At 39.0% G+C, this 16,603-nt stretch overlaps 1 protein-coding gene across 2 annotated transcripts; it reads right to left on the bottom strand.

Moving 5' to 3' along the window:
• Window positions 1–915: 915 nt before the first annotated feature.
• On the bottom strand, window positions 916–4,586 carry LOC111887616 (protein HHL1, chloroplastic). Of its 2 annotated transcripts, XM_052766050.1 has the most exons (6): window positions 4,251–4,584; window positions 3,222–3,359; window positions 2,061–2,147; window positions 1,927–1,974; window positions 1,305–1,447; window positions 916–1,101 (listed from the first exon to the last, which is right to left on the bottom strand). In XM_052766050.1, the coding sequence occupies exons 1-6, from the start codon at window positions 4,533–4,535 to the stop codon at window positions 1,089–1,091; spliced, it is 714 nt and encodes a 237-aa protein (XP_052622010.1). In that variant the 5' UTR covers window positions 4,536–4,584; the 3' UTR covers window positions 916–1,088. The 2 variants fall into 2 exon arrangements, with proteins under 2 accessions (XP_052622010.1, XP_042752954.1); XM_042897020.2 differs by lacking the exon at window positions 3,222–3,359 and having other exon boundaries at window positions 4,251–4,586.
• Window positions 4,587–16,603: the final 12,017 nt, after the last annotated feature.

Raw genomic sequence — 16,603 nt, 5'->3', positions numbered from 1 at the left:
CTCGAGCTCAAAGTTTTATAATTTTAAAAAAGCTGAGATCAAGCATTGCTAGACTTGGGATCAACTAAGCTTGTTTGCATCCCTAGTGGGGAGTCCTCAATCTGCCATTGTAATATTTTTTTTTAAGTAATAAAATTTACCGGATGTGCGGCCCTACTTTACTAAAATAAATTTTTAGTGTCAACGGCTTCATTTTTTATTTTGTCTAGGCTCAAATCTATTTGGACCAGCCTGCATAAATACCCTCATCATCAAAACCCGGTTAGAATAAACAAGATTGTCTAATAAAATCAATCCATTTAGTGTCGAATGATTCCAACTTCTTAATGGTTAAAGAATAGGTTGTATCAAACATGTTGAGTATTGATTGATTCAGATTGATTAGAATAAACAAGATTGTCTAATAAAATCAATCCATTTAGTGTCGAATGATTCCAACTTCTTAATGGTTAAAGAATAGGTTGTATCAAACATGTTGAGTATTGATTGATTCAGATTGATTAGAATAAACAAGATTGTCTAATAAAATCAATCCATTTAGTGTCGAATGATTCCAACTTCTTAATGGTTAAAGAATAGGTTGTATCAAACATGTTGAGTATTGATTGATTCAGATTGATTAGAATAAACAAGATTGTCTAATAAAATCAATCCATTTAGTGTCGAATAATTCCAACTTCTTAATGGTTAAAGAATAGGTTGTATCAAACATGTTGAGTATTGATTGATTCGGATTGATTAGAATAAACAAGATTGTCTAATAAAATCAATCCATTTAGTGTCGAATGATTCCAACTTCTTAATGGTTAAAGAATAGGTTGTATCAAACATGTTGAGTATTGATTGATTCAGTAGTACGTACCACTGAATAAAACCATTAAGAGGTTATCAACCAGCCGCTTAAGCATTCCAACGGAACAAAGATTATGTACTATTGACAAATAAATTTCAAGCATCAATCTATCGAGCACAGATTTGAAAACAAAAAAAATGCGACATATTTTCGTATACAAAACCTCATAAGCGTGTGCTTTGCTTGTAAAGCTGGTATGGTGAGTCCACATTTCCCTCTTCTTCTTCCTTCACGTTCAGGTTTTGACCCTGTTGACCATCGGTGGTAAAAATATTTTTTTGTTATAATTAAACTTTGGTGGTTTTGTTTTACTTAAGAAACTTAATAGAGACAAGTTCCAAAGCTTTCTACAAATTTGCACCTATTTATTTTTTCTATCTCGCTTCCTTAAGTGTCCTTTCATTTTTAAACATCATTTATCCAAATAAGACTAACTAATTATAAGACTCACTTGGGTTTATCAGTGGCCTTTTCCTCGGACTCTGTGTCAGATGTCGAGTTTAGTTCAGTCAATTTCCCAAACGACTCTTTGGCATCCCCAAAGAAATCTATAACTTTATCCAACACGGTTTTCAATTCGGCTTTTGTTGGGAGCTGAAAATGATTAGATTTCAACTGTTAGAAAGTTATGATTCAAGACTTTCCTTATAAATAGATCTTTCTTCGTTAAGTATCATTATTTATAAAAAATATATATATATTTTCAGTATTTGAGCTTTTCTTTTTAATTTTTATGTTTTTAACTTCAGTTTATAACATATAAATAATCATTTCTAGAGAAAAGGGTAACATCATTTATTCATTCAAGATTTTACCCATACAGAACTTAATGGGATTAAAAGAAACAAGCCCTAGTCATGTCCCTATTAAGTTCATCAAGTTAAAAAGACACTTCATTTTTTTCATATAGACACCCTATATGATTTTTAAAATTGTTTTATTGGTTGAATTTGCATTGTTTTTCGGAAAAATAAATTATAAACAGTTTATTATAGATTGACTTTAATATGGTGTCTTAATAGCAACACCCTTTCGTTTTTAGAAAACTTTTGTATTATTTTATGCATAAATACCTCAATAACATCATTGCTTGCAAGTGCTGCTCTTATGTTGGTACCTTCCTGCATAATCATACAATTATTAAGAGTACAATTTGACAATGATAATTTAAAATTTTTTTAAAATATTTATGTAAAGAAAAACATACCACAAGTTTGTATCCATATCGAAATTCGGTAGCTGCGCGTAACACACGATGCTGTCGAATTGCTGTCTTTTGAACTTCCTTCTCATCCTTTTGCAGTTACAAAAAACAAGTAGAAATTTGCCTTTTTTTTAATAACCAATATATTAAATATGATTACAAAAAGTATACCACTAAAGCAACAATGCAATGCAGTTGTTTTAATAAATGGAAATCTCCAGAAAAGTCCTAATATTTTACCATAATTTATGAAAAAGTCCCAAACTAAAATATGTTTACGAAAAAGTCCAAATTATCGGTAAAAATGACGATTTGACCCATTCTTCCCGGTTTACTTGTTTGATTAGAGTCCCATTATTTTACCATAATTTACGAAAAATTCCCAAAATAAAATTAAGTAATGATTTAACCATTTTCTCCATTTAACATACATTTTACTAGGTTAATTGCTGATCTGGACGTCTAGTCATTAAATTAGCTGAAAAGATGGATATAATGTGTTATATAATGCTCCGTTTACCATAAAATTTGATATCCATATCAACGGCTCATTTATGATTGTGTATCCAGACGTCAGCAATGAAACCGTTAAATGTGCGTTTTTGTGAAAAAGGGAGGGAAATAAGCTGATGAGATAGATATACCAGGCTACATAAGATTAGATAGACAATCTGAAATTTCTTATAAACTGAAAAATGATGAATTTGCTGCTAGTTTATGTAATTATTGCAATTTTCGTTGGATGCATTTTATATTTCAAAAAATAAATAATAGATCATGATATCATTTTTTTATAGTAAACATAACATTATATAACCCAACATATCCATATCATCAGCTTATTTAATGACTATGCGTCCACGTCAGTAATGACACTGTTATAGGGAGAAAAAGGTTAAATCATCACTTAATTTTAGTTTGGGACTTATTCGTAAATTATGGTAAAATAATGAGACTTTAATGGAACCGGGTAAGTAATGAAACTGGTAAACCGAGAAAAAAGTGTCAAATGGTTGTTTTTACCGGTAATTGGGACTTTTTCAAAAACAAATTTTAGTTCGAGACTTTTTTGTAAATTAAGGTGAAATATTAGGACTTTTCCGGAGATTCCAATTTTAGGAAGTATTAATGGTTGTAATAAAATGTTGGTTATGTAGAACTTACTTTGTAAATAACTCCTGCAAGATTTTTTGATAGTGTGTCTTTGTATATGTACTTCCCAACAAAATTATCTTTACCAGCAATCAGGATCTTTGCGGTTGTCCCACCCGCTACAATACTCACGGGGTACCACAAATAAACCTGTGAAGATATATATATATATATATATATATATATATATATATATATATATATATATATATATATATATATATATATATTCTTATTAGGACATTATTCTGTGAAAAATATATTCGGTATTTGAAACAAAATATAATTTGTATTTCAAAGTATAAGGCTATGGTAGAAAGAAATGGAAGTAGAATGTTGTAATAAACAAATTAATAAAAGTACATAGCTATTTATACTTTCATTTTTTCGAGCGAGTTAAAAGCAACAAATAGCACATGACATTTTGAAAAATCTACCAAAAAATACAAATTAAATTTTACTGCTATAATTGGGTTAGATTTTTCAAATTTTACTGCTATAATGGGTTATATAATGCTATTAAAACACCACCTAACACTTAAAATGTTGATTTAGGTGGAAAACTATGAACAAGAACTTGAAAAAATGAAGAACATGTTGCTTATGCTGATCTACCTTCTCAGACCCTCTTGGAAACATTCCTAAAACAATACAATAAAATACAAAAAGAACAAAAATAAAATCAAATCAAAATACAAAAAGAAGAACGAAAAAATACAACAAAATATCGCCTTTAACAGCTTTTTTTTATGTGGAGCATATGAAATTTGATATTCTAGCTGAATCGTTTCGATAATGGTTTGAAGTGAAAGCATCTTGTTGTTTATTGCAATTTTTCCTAAAATAAACACTTGGAGTTGACCAAAAAATAGTAGAAATCACTCATAATTACTCATAGCAATTTTGGATATGAAAAGTACTGTTATGATTAATGTCAAAATCAAAAGTGTAGCTCCTCTTTTAGTTGTGATTTTAGCTACAACAAATTCGATGATGGATTTTGATACATAGGGATAGCAAGTAAGGGACGATAATACTAACATTGGCCATACGGATGAATATGACGAATCTAGGGTTGCCATCGTCTTCGATTTTGGGCATAGCAGGCATTGGGCGTTGGAACTGACGAGCTTGCATTCCTTTTTTCCCTTTTGCTTCAACCACCATTAATCTCTTTCCTTGATTCTGCTGCTGCTTCCTTTGAATTTGCGATGAACAAAACGAGTGTCTGATTAAGTTGGAATCATCGATTGTTCTTAGATTCTTGGAGTTGATGGAGGTTTTTGGAACCAGTGCGTGTGCTTTCAGAGACATACATACCTCCATTGTTGTAGTTAGAGTTATCTTCTTCTCTGTTATCCAGAATTATGTAAATTTGTTGAAGAAACACAACGAATATATAGTTACTTTATCCACCAAACACGTGGAGGAAGCAAGACCTCAAGTGGGATGACTCGGAAAAAAAAAAAAAAAAAAAAAGGCAAAAATTAATCTTTTTTTTTCTTCAAATTTAGCCACCTAAATTGTGCTAACTGCTAACAGGTGGACATCTAGGGGTTTATTAATCAGATAAAAGAAATCCATATATTACTATAAAATTTTGATTTTGGTCGAGTTTTTTTTTTTTTTAATTATATTATTATATTTATAATTTTATTGCAATATAACAAAATGACTGGTTGGTTTTCCAGTAATAATTTTTTTCAAATTACAACAAAATCATTATATTTATAGAAATTACGATTTTGAAATTATTTTTTTTCGTTTATATCATTATATTTACAATTTTGTTGTAACATCAAACAAATGACTTGAAAAATAATATGATAATATTGTGACGTGAAAGTCACATCACACCATCAATCCATCATTGCATATGCGAAAGAAAAGTCAACACATGAACACGGCACGACACTCTATAGGGTGCGGTACAACGAGGCAAAAACCTCCCTATAAAAGAAAGGTCTCATATCCTCATTTCTTTCCATCAACTCTCTCTCTCTCTCTCTCTCTCTCTCATATGAGTCAGCTTCGCATTCTATAATATGGTTAGCAAGGCTAGGATTCAAATGCCAAGAACGAGCCGTCAAAAAATGTCATAACGTGTAACAAATTAAATTATATACTATTTTTTTTGTAAACAACGATAAACTTTAACAATCTTCCCAAAAGGTACATATCAATGTCTTAGACAACTGTCAAGTATTAGTTCTATGACAAGAAGGTGGTTATAGTTCATTGTGCTCCCAAGTATTAGTTCCATGACAAGAAGGTGGTTATAGTTCATTGTGCTATTTGGTCATTCCACATCAGAGGTGAAGATCAATTTTAGAAATTGAAAATATACTACCATACAAATATTTTTATTTTTACTATTTCAACGCTTCATTATTTATTAAATCATTTTATTGTTACAAAAAGATGGAAAACCCAAATTCTCTCGGGAGAATAAATTAATTATGATATTATAAACTTAAAAATTATGTTAAAGATGTAACACCTTGTTGACATACCATAAAATGATGTGGTATAAAGGTATTTATCATCAGCTTCATTTGCATGGTTGTAAACAACATCCAAGATTACCTGTATGGTTGTAATTCCCATATAATCTACAAAAAGTACTTAAAACACTAATGACCTAACTAAATATATAATCAAGCTTCATTACAAGAAAAGTCAAAAACCTCCATTCCTACAAGGTACAAATCTTTAACCATTTCTTTGAACTTTAAGCAAGCACTGATAGGTCCTCCACCGCTACTCGCATAATAGTATACACCACCTTGATGAACATATGACTAAAACTAAAATAACCATCTTACCCTTATATTCCAAAACATAAATACTAGAATAATTGATTACCAAATTAGCAGGACTCGGGAGGGGATGAAAACGACTGGTAAACGAAAGATTAATCGACCATCACTACTCGTTGAACTGATGATTGCCTTCCCTTCTGCCGACTATCATTTCCTTTACATTTGGTCCTGGGTCATGGATGTAGTATTAAAAAAATGGGTCTTGTGTATATACTCATCTTGCCTATGCTTATCACTAGCCTTGTTGGTGTCACACCCTCAAACCAGACGGCGGAAACATCTGAGGGATCGTGTGACTATCAATTGAAATATCATCATAATGAATATACATGAAACATAACATAAAAATCACCATGCATTACATAATACAACCATCATTGTTCACATCAAATACATTGTTTAACGTTACATATTTCAAAACATAAATTGCACGACAGTCAACATTACACAAAAGAAATTTCCAAAACACACTTGGTGATTCTTCCGCTTAACGGCTACCTAAGAATACAAGTTATTTTGAAAATGGTCAACATATATAATGTTGGTGAGTTCATAAGCATGTTTGATTGAAAGATTTTTGTAATGTTTGTATAACCCAGAAAATCCGATATTTTCTGTAAAATGTATGAAAATGATGTAATGACGGAGTATAAATGTATGTGTGATCTCTATTGTAAAAACATGTACAAGTAAGCAATTAAAAATTTTCCTTGTATTATATCTGTTGTAAGTAGAAGGTAATGAATAATAGTATTTCACTAGAGAATCCGATATTTCTTGATTTATGAAAGTGGTGTAATACTTGTATTATCGTATGAACTGTTTCGTATTAATATGATTTAAGCACTTTGATTCTCGTAATGTATCGATGGTAATGGATCTCTATGTGAGTCGTTATAACCATGCATAATATTGACTAATTTGCCTGTCTTGGCATTTTCCAAACACCGGTTTTGATGAAGATTTTGTCACCCTAGACTGGCCTAGTCTAACTGTAGCGAACAACTCTGGTGTGGGGGAGTCACCCCCGTATACGTCCGAGGGCTCGTATGACTATCAATTATAACTATAGGCTACGACCATACACTTAATGGTGTCAACCGACAAGTCTCACTAGATCCTAATTATTGCTACATGAATATGTTTAATGTTATATATATTTAGATTTACAGACACCAAATGATACTCGCATGTGAAAAGTTATGGCCCAACAAACATGAAGAAGGACAAATATGTCCCATTAGACATGTGAGTTATTTTCAGGCTTGATAGTATGCAAATGGACACGTTAAAGCCAATTAAACATATGATGAATTTTTCCAGGCTAAATTAGAATGTAAAAGGGCCACTAAGGCCCAATAATAAGTAAGGCTAATTTAGGCCCATTAAGCATGTAATTGGGTCACTAAGGCCCAATAGAGATGTAATGAATATATTGGGCCTAATAAACATGCTAATGGATCACAAAGGCCCAATAAGCATGTATAGCAAGTACTAGGCCCAATATTCGTACCATTGTTGTATTTCGTTTGTTTGTTATAATATAGATTCTTTTGGTTGAAACATTTACCCTTGTTAAATAAAATGACATTTTTTGTCCTTTTTGGTGAAAATAACATTTTTAGCCTATTAAACCATTAAACTTAACATTTTCGGCCCAATTATAAATTGGTTTTACAATTTCGGTCAAAATACGTTTATTGACATTTCCAGCCCTTATTTTGTAAAAGTTTACATTTTTGGATCAATTTCCGAAAACTTTACATTTTTGGCCTAATTTAGAAATATGTGTCATTTGTAACATCCCGTTTATTAAGTAGATAAATAAATAAAATAATGAATTAATTATAGCCCTAAAATAAATAATTATATATCAAAGGTTGGTCTCGAGGAGCTAACTATCATAATTTTAGAGATTGGGGGTTAAAAGTGTAAGTTCCGGATTGGTTTTGTATGTATTTATGAAGGCAGGGACTGAATGGTAACTTTTGGGACTTTATTTGAAGAGATTTTGGAGGAAAAGGGGTTGTTTTGTAAATATTGTACCTAGATTGCAATGGATTTTTAATATTGGGGTTTAAAAGGTTAATATGGGATTTATTTTGAAATGATTTCTGGATGGAGGGACTAATCCTGACATTATGGCACTTAGTTTTACTAGGGCTCGGGTATATAGCCATACAAACCCTAACCCTAACTAAACCCTTCCAGCCGTCACCCCTTATGTCTCTAACCGGCTACCACCCATTCTCCATTGCTTCTCCGATCGACCAAGCCACTGAAGAACCAAGATGACCGGCAAACCGCTACTTCTGGCGAGACCATCCACCAGTTTTGTTTCACAGCCAACGGTTGCCACTACTTCGCCATCCAAACGTCGCAGTCGCTGCCGGTGACGTTGTTGGGGAGGGGGCTCACTGTCTCCATCGTTGCTGCTTCACTCCGTCTTTCCTTTTTCCCTTATTTCGTCAAAGTGTTATCACCCCTCTATGTCTTCTTCTTTTTCTTATTCTGTCTGCCGTCGCCGCCTGTGCAATGCATTGCGCTCCGATCATCATTTTCCACCCGAGAGGCGGTCGAGTTTGCGTTTCACATGGGTTCAAGGGTGCTGCTGTTTCAGATTCGTGTAGTGTGTGTTGTTGCATGACGGGGAAACAAGAGAAATCACCGCGGTGGTGGCTGCCATCCCAAATCTGTTGATGCCGCCTCTATGAGCCACCAGGTGGGTGGCTGGACCTTTTGAGCAAATCAAAAATGTGTGGGTGTACTTATGTTGAGTAGGTGTTGTGCATAAGGCTGTTTGGGTGGAAACTGCAAGAACAGCCACCACCACATGCTGCCACGGTGTAGTTGTGTGTGTGTGTTTATTTAGTATGGTGTATGTGTTTATTTCGTGAGTTCATTGTAAATTGTAAAAATTGGAATTATGAAAGGAAAATCAAACCACCACCGTAGGGTGGTAGCCGCCTCCTGACGCCATCGGCCGCAGTGTCGGGTGGTGGCGTGCTTTGATTGGGTTTGGACCTCGTTTGGGGATGTTTGGACAATGTGGGACCAATGAAACCCTAATGGGCCCAAAGAAACCCTAGTGGGCCCAATGGAACCCTAATGGGCCAATAAGGCCCAATGTGACCTAAAAGCCCAACCAATTGACTAATGAACTAGTATTAGGTTGGAAAACCCTAAAGGCATAAAACCCTAACTTGTGGAAATTGAACGGGACACACACACGAGAATTATTTAATTAACTTGAAATATTAAATAATAATCATTGGCAAACTAACTTAAGTCAACTGTTGGATTAGCGTCTAAGCCCGTAACTATATTTGGTATGTACTTGACCCGACTGTGCATGATCCTTTTGGGTTGCCTTCGCCAAAGCAACTTGACAAGGTAATTTAAGAAGAGAGAGAGAATATTATGGTTTATTAATATATTATAAGAATAATATATTAAAGGAGAAATCATATTTATTTAATTAGTATTAGTCATAAATTAATTAGGAATTAATTTGGTGACTAAAAGAGATTAATTAAATAAAGGGGCATGAACTGTCAAATGTGTGATAGTTGAGTTTTGGGATAGGAAACCTAATGGACTAAGGTGGAACAAAATTATGATGAAGGATCATCATATTTTCATCCAAGGCCTTAATTCCAAAAGGTTCCTTGGGCTGCTTGGTGGCTAAGCTGTCCATTAGGGTTTAAACTGAAACCCTAACAGCCTATAGTATAAATATGACCCCTAGGCTATGAAAATCGGCGACACTTGATTCCAAGGGAACCCTACGGCTGATTTTAGCATCTCTCATCCTCTCTCATATTGCCTTCTTGATTGTGGGGTTTGTGAACCATTAGACGAGTTACAATTGTGACTCTAAGCTCAAGATTAAGAAGACTACAAAGATTTCAAGCCAGTTGAAAGAGGTAAAACACTTAGATCTGGTTTTATGATGTTAATTTCGAATTATATATGATAGATCTAGGGTTGCAAGTCTTGGATTCAAAGCATGTACAATAGATAAACCTAGATCCAAGCATCAGGATTTGTATGAGCACATAGGATTGTTCTTATGCATAAAACCCATCAGTGGTGTCAGAGCCATGATGTAACACCCAAAATCAGAAAGACCAAGAAAGGAAAGAAAACCCTAAGTCAAGGGGGTCAACTCGTCGAGTCCAAGGAGGAACTCAACGAGTCCGAGCGGGATCCGGGTCGAAGAGTAAGTGACCGACTCGACGAGTCGGCAAGAGGACTCGGCGAGTCCGGTCTGAAGTGGAAAACCCTAAATTCGGGACTTTGTGCACTACATAAACATCTCATTCTCTCCCTTAGGGTTCTCTATAGCCTCTCTTATCCAGAATACAAAACCCTAAGCCTCTATTGTTGCACATTCAAGCTTTCTTGCCATTTTGGGTGATTTGAAGAAAGAGGAGGAAGGGAACCTCTGGTGATTCAAGGATTGGCTATAGATCCAGTGTTGGTATGGCTTTTCAGATCTTCTGAGGTAATAAGCTGACCCTATTGCATTTAGATCTATCTTATGGTAGACTTTTGGGCATTTTGAGTATGAAGGAGGTTTATTCCGAGTTTGGAGGAGATCTGAGGTTGCTACCTCAGATCTAGGCTATTAAGGATCTAGGAAGCCATAAAGTTTATGCCAATAAGTTGTTGGTGAAGCCCTTTGGTCACAAAACCTAGCCCTAGAGTGTTTTAAGCCCATTTCTCTTTGGTTTCACGTAAAGTTTGCAACTTTAAGTGAGGAATGGACTTGGGAAGAGTGGATCTATGAGTTGGAGCCCCTGCAAGGCTCGAAAATCCACTGTATGGTTTGAGATCTGAAGAGACTCGGTGAGTCACATGGGTGTACTCGGCGAGTTTGATGAACTTGAGCATCGAATCGGCGAGTTGGAAGAACAACTCAGCGAGTCTGTTGAAGATTGTCTTGGACTCGGTGAGTCTGTTCTTGGACTCGGCGAGTCAAGTCATGAAACCCCAAACCCTCTGAGTTAAGACTCGAATCAGTGAGTCGAGTGGAGACTCAGTGAGTTGGACAAGTCAGGACGCGAAAATCGATGGACTCGGCGAGTCATGGGCTGACTCGGCGAGTCGAGTCACGAATGGAAGGACTCTGAGCATATGAACTCGACGAGTCAGTAGGCAGACTCGGCGAGTAGGGTTGACCTGGAAGGTTGACTTTGACCAGGACTTTTACTTTGACCAGAGTTGACTTGGTTGACCTTTGAGAGGCCAGTTAGACTAAGTGTTATATTGATATTGGTAGCTCGGGGAGCTAGTGGAGCAGTAGTTCAGAGAGTTGTCAAGCAGCAGCTAGAGGGGTTATCTGTAAGTTCAGCAAGTGCAGGTGAGTTTCCTTTTTGTGTGGATGGGTCTACGGCCACAATGCCGGCCCATGTAGTTATGAGTATGAAGACCCGGGGGTTAGCCCTAGGCATTGATTGTCAGTATGATATTTGGGACCAAGGTCCATTGATAGCGGGCGGGTGCCCAAGGAACGGCTTGCATGATAGAGTATACTTGTTGTCTGTGTGATACATGTATGAGTGTGGGCGAGGTCCCGTATCTCACCAACAACACAGTATGGACGGTGTTCCATATCTCGTTAGCAGCAGAGAAGGGGCAAGGCCCAGGTTAGGGAAAGAGTGAGTGTGGGTCGGGCCTGTATCTCACTATCAGTAGGAGCGTAGACGGGGTTCCATGACTCATCAATTGCAAGATATGGGCGAGGCCTTAAAACAGGATTTCGGTAGTATATGTTTAGTGTATGTGTTGTGATATGTTTATGTGTTAGTATATGTTGGCGGGTGAGGCCCAGTGACAGGCGAAGCCTAAGTGAAACAGATATGTACCCGAGCAGGGCTCGAAGCCAGGCGAGGCCTGGAGCGGCGGGGCCGTTGTAGCGGGCGAGGCCCGAGGTAGGGGCGAGGCCCAAAATAGAGGGTGTTGCCCAGTATGTGCAGTATGTGTTTATGCATGGTATGTGGTAGGTTAGGGGAACTCACTAAGCTTCGTGCTTACGGTTTTCAGTTTTGGTTTCAGGTACTTCCGGTAGCGGAGGGAAGAGCTCGGGGTGATCGCATGGCACACACCATAGATTGGACAGCCTAGGATGTTTTACTCTGATAATGAACATATGTTTTGGAATATATTACTCTAAATTAAGTTATGGTTATGATATGTTTTTATGAATATGGTTTTAGTAACGATTTAAAGGAAAATTTTTGGTATGGATTTTTGGGTTGTTACAAGTTGGTATCAGAGCCTTGGTTTCAGGGATTCGGACAAGCCCTCGGGCATGACTGAACTCAAACTAAGGGATTGGTATAAAGGTTTTCAAAATGAAATGGCAGTTTTTGTAAAACAGTTTTAGAAAAGTAAAAAGAATTTAGAGAGAAAAAGAACTTTGAAAAGAGAAAAGGGGTGTGGTGCATGCAATCAGCCGAACTCAAGTAAGTACCCCAAAATACCCATACAAGTTTTTGTTATGATTATCAGTTAGTAGAACAGTATGCTAGATTAGGACTAAGGATCTGGGGAGGATGCCTTATGTGCCTGTTATATGTGCTTTCGAGCTACATGATAGTACTGGTTAGACAGTAGTAGGATAGCCTGTTTAGGCTATGCCTGAGTTTATGAGCTTATGTTGCATGCTAGTGCAAATTCTTGATACGAGATTATGATTGCTTGAGTATGTTATGGTTAGATTTTTCCCTTGTCTGAATGCTGCTTGCTTTGTGCATTGTGGGATTCCAAGTGATGGGAGTTAGCCAATGGGTGAATATGTCACGTCACATGTGATCAGGGTTGGATAATCTCAGAGTGCTGGATTTGACCCTACTGCACAACTCTTGTTTGAGTCCAACCGTTGTAGGGATGAGTCTTTTAGTCGAAGGATTATCTGAGCCTCGTCACATGTGATGGTATTCAGGTGATGGATAATTGGAATTCCAAGGAGGCCTTCAACAGCTGAGGGCTGGTTTAGGTTGAGTTAGAGGTTTCCTTGGGGTAAGCCTAGGATGAGGTAGTGCTGGGAGCAGTAGTAGTAGAAAAGGGACCTGGTGGAGTTGAAGCAGTTCTTGAGGAAAGTACGGATAGATGTGGAAGGTAGTATGGGCCCGTACTACTAAAAGCAGAGGACGTACTCGATTCAGGAAAGGCCGAGACGAGACCAGGAAACAGGTAGTGCGTGTGTTTGGTCTCGCAGCAGTGATAAGTATTCGGATAAGTGGTTGTATTATATTTTCAGCATGGTGACGTTGCGAGAGAGACCAGTAGGCGGATCAGGCGCCAGAGAGGGATCAAGCTCAGGTTCAGGAGTCGAGCAGCTCGAGGAGCAGATGAGGGAGTTAATATCAGCTGAGGTTACGCGCAACATACCAGACCAGACTCCTGTGATCTTTGGCACGGTCAAGGAGGGTATATTGGAGATCTTGGATGAGAGGCTGGGAGCCTTTTGTACCGAGATGATGGCTTTGATGGGAGCGTGTACTTTGACATTCCGAGAGTTCAGGGCTTGCGGGTTACCAGATTATCATGGGGCTAGGGACCCCATCGCTAGCAGCAGATAGTTGGCTGATGTTGCCAACGTATTCCGTACGGGCCGGTGTCCCGAGGGGGACAAGGTCAGACTCGCCTCCTGCCTTCTGAAGGACAGAGCGAGGGATTGGTGGGAGGAGTTTGGTCACGTCATCGGTGATGATGCCACGTTGGACGCGATGACATGGAGCGATTTCTCGACCAGGTTTAGGGCTGAGTTTTCACCAATTATTGAGGTGCAGCAGTTGGCACGGGAGTTTCAGGATTTGACGCAGACTACTGAGACTGTGGCGGAGATCACCACCAAGTTCAAGGAGAGGGCCCTTCTTGTTCCGCAGTATGTCACGGATGAGGAGATGAAGAAGTCCCAATATCATGAGATGTTAAGGGATGACATTAGGCAGTTTGTGAGCAGATCCAACTGCAAAACGTTAGAGGATATGATCTCTCGGGCTAGAGAGAGGGAAATTGATTTGGAGCAGACCCGGAAGAGGGAGCTGGATGAGGTTCAGTTAGCCATAGGTTTGGGCAAAAGGCCCAAGGGATCGGATTCAAGATCGAGGGATTATCAGGACTACAATCGATGTGGGAAGTGTGGCAGAACACACGGGGGTGCGTGCAGGAGTGGTAGCGGTGGTGAGTCTGGCCGCTTCAAGTGCGGTCGGACTGGTCATTTTAGCAAGGATTGTACTGTTACCACCACATAGGAACTAGACTTGATATGTTTTCACTGCGATCAGCGGGGCCACAAGAAGGCCTAGTGTCCCAGTTTGCTTTCGGTAGGACGGGTGATGGCACCTGCCCCTGCAACCTTGAGGATCACAGATGGCTGTCAGGGCCGGGCAGAGGCACATGCGGTAGGAAGAAGGGCTTTTCAGATGACTACCATGGAGACGCGAGCAACGTCGGACGTTGCGGGTATGCAACTTCCGTTTTCTGTTTTCTTTATGCATGATTATATTGTTATGGTTCTGCATCATTATTGGTATGAGTATTTTAATTTTGTGCGGCTTGCTTGTGATTTAGTTATATGCCATCTGCATACCTTGGATATCTAAATGGTACTTAGGGGATGTGCCCTATCGGAGAAGGTCACTTATGATGCAGTAACTGTAGCATGCCTGTGTGGGACTTGGAATGTCTCGCTAGTTCGGAAATGTATCGTTTTAGAGATGGACTTGTTAGATCCCTAGCTATGGTAAGCTTGGGTTCCTCAGCGGATGGATTATGGAATGGTAGCAAGGATTGGGAATTCTTTTCGAGCATTGAGCAGTAAGGGGTAAGCAGCATCGAAGTGGGGGAGAACCCTCCGAGTGTACAAGGGTAAGAGCACGCAAATCCAAGATGAGTACACGATCTCTGAGAAGGAAAAAGAAGTAGCACAACGTTTGATGGATTGAAGAATTTAGGGTTGGGAGTTTGAGAAACTCCCCATCAGTTAGTGCATGTAATGGTGATGGTTAGTACGTGGTTGGGAATTCAGGTTAGGGGATCGCCTGTAGGACTCAAGTGGTTCAGAATGATGATCTTGAGGACAGATAGCATGGGATGCTTTTGTATTAGTAGTCAGTGGCAGAGACAACATGTAGAGCATGGTAGAGCGGCGGGAGAGCCGCAACATTATCCAGCAGCAGTCAGAGATGGAAGGTTTTGTAGGACTACGGGGTAGTCGTAGCATTCACTAGCAGTCAGTTAGCATGGAAGGTGTTGTAAGACTGTAGGTAAGCCGTAGCTTTCCCTAGTAGCTTAGTTAGCGGAGAGTGGGCAGGGGCCCGTATCTCCTAGTTAGCAGAGTTGGAGTGAGGCCCTTATCTACTAGTGACCAAGATAGGAATCAAGAATGGGTAGTAGTTGAGGAGAGTAGGGAGCTTGCCTGTATAGCCCTAGAGAGGTGAGACCTTGGGAGAGGCCGCTCCAGGATGTAGTTGGGTGATATGTGAGTAGCAGTATAGGTGAGACCTGAGAACAGGGTTGCTCAGGAGTGTGGTTGGGTGAGACTCGTGGGCGAGGCCCGTGCGAGAGTGGTTAGACAAGTGAGACTAGAAGAATAGATCACTTAAGGTTATAGGCGGGTGAGACCTGTGGGCGAGGCCCGTGAGTTTTAGTAGCACAGGTGGCACCTGGTAAGGACCTTAGGGTCAAGTGAGGGGATCGAGGATCCCAGGGCTTGTAGCACCAAAGTAGCAGAGTAGAGGAGGGCAGTATTCGGTACCCTAAGTTTCTGCAGAAGTCGCGAGGAGGGATTAGGAGTTGGTGTTGGGGCTAGCGACCGGTGGGAGCCGGTAATCCAGATATTGATACATCAGTAGGGACCAGGGTGGTCTCGGTTCATCCAGAAGGAAGATAAGGGATAGTAGGATTTTCAGTCAGTGGCAGTAATGGTAAGCAGACTATGGTAGAATACAACTAGTCGATTGATGAGTGCTCAGCACTAAGTTATAGTCGTGAGAAGTGTCCAATGGATACTAGTGGTAATGAACCGTACTGGAAGTAGCAGGAGTAGTGGATTCGGTGAAGGATGGGTCCTTCACAGCGACAGAGCGAGTAGTTGATATGGGACGTTGCTTTGGGAAGGCCAGATAACGCACAAGGAAAAGGGGGCGAACCCCTAGGAGGTCCAGCATAAGTACTCGGGGAGTACCAGAAGGATTGTCAGTTGAGTAAGTTGTGTTTCCAGGAGGATCATGGTTAGGGTGAACCCGAGGATACTATTCGAAAGGATTAAGGGTCGTTAGGATGACCGGGCGGAAGGCCAGCGAAGGTAGGCAGCTGGTGTTGGATTAGTTAGCAGAGTATAGAAGGCAGATTGCAGGGTGGTTGGCAGTAGAGAAACTTCGAGGACGAAGTTTAGTTTAAATGGGGGAGAGTTGTAACACCCAAAATCAGAAAGACCAAGAAATGAAAGAAAACCCTAAGTCAAGGGGTCAACTCGTCGAGTCCAAGGAGGAACTTAACGAGTCCGAGCGGGATCCGGGTCGAAGAGTAAGTGACCGACTCGACGAGTCGGCAAGAGGA

Source organism: Lactuca sativa, chromosome 8, assembly GCF_002870075.4.
Source record: "Lactuca sativa cultivar Salinas chromosome 8, Lsat_Salinas_v11, whole genome shotgun sequence".
In the NCBI taxonomy this organism is placed as follows: domain Eukaryota; kingdom Viridiplantae; phylum Streptophyta; class Magnoliopsida; order Asterales; family Asteraceae; genus Lactuca; species Lactuca sativa.
This window is presented reverse-complemented; position numbering and strand designations above follow the sequence as displayed.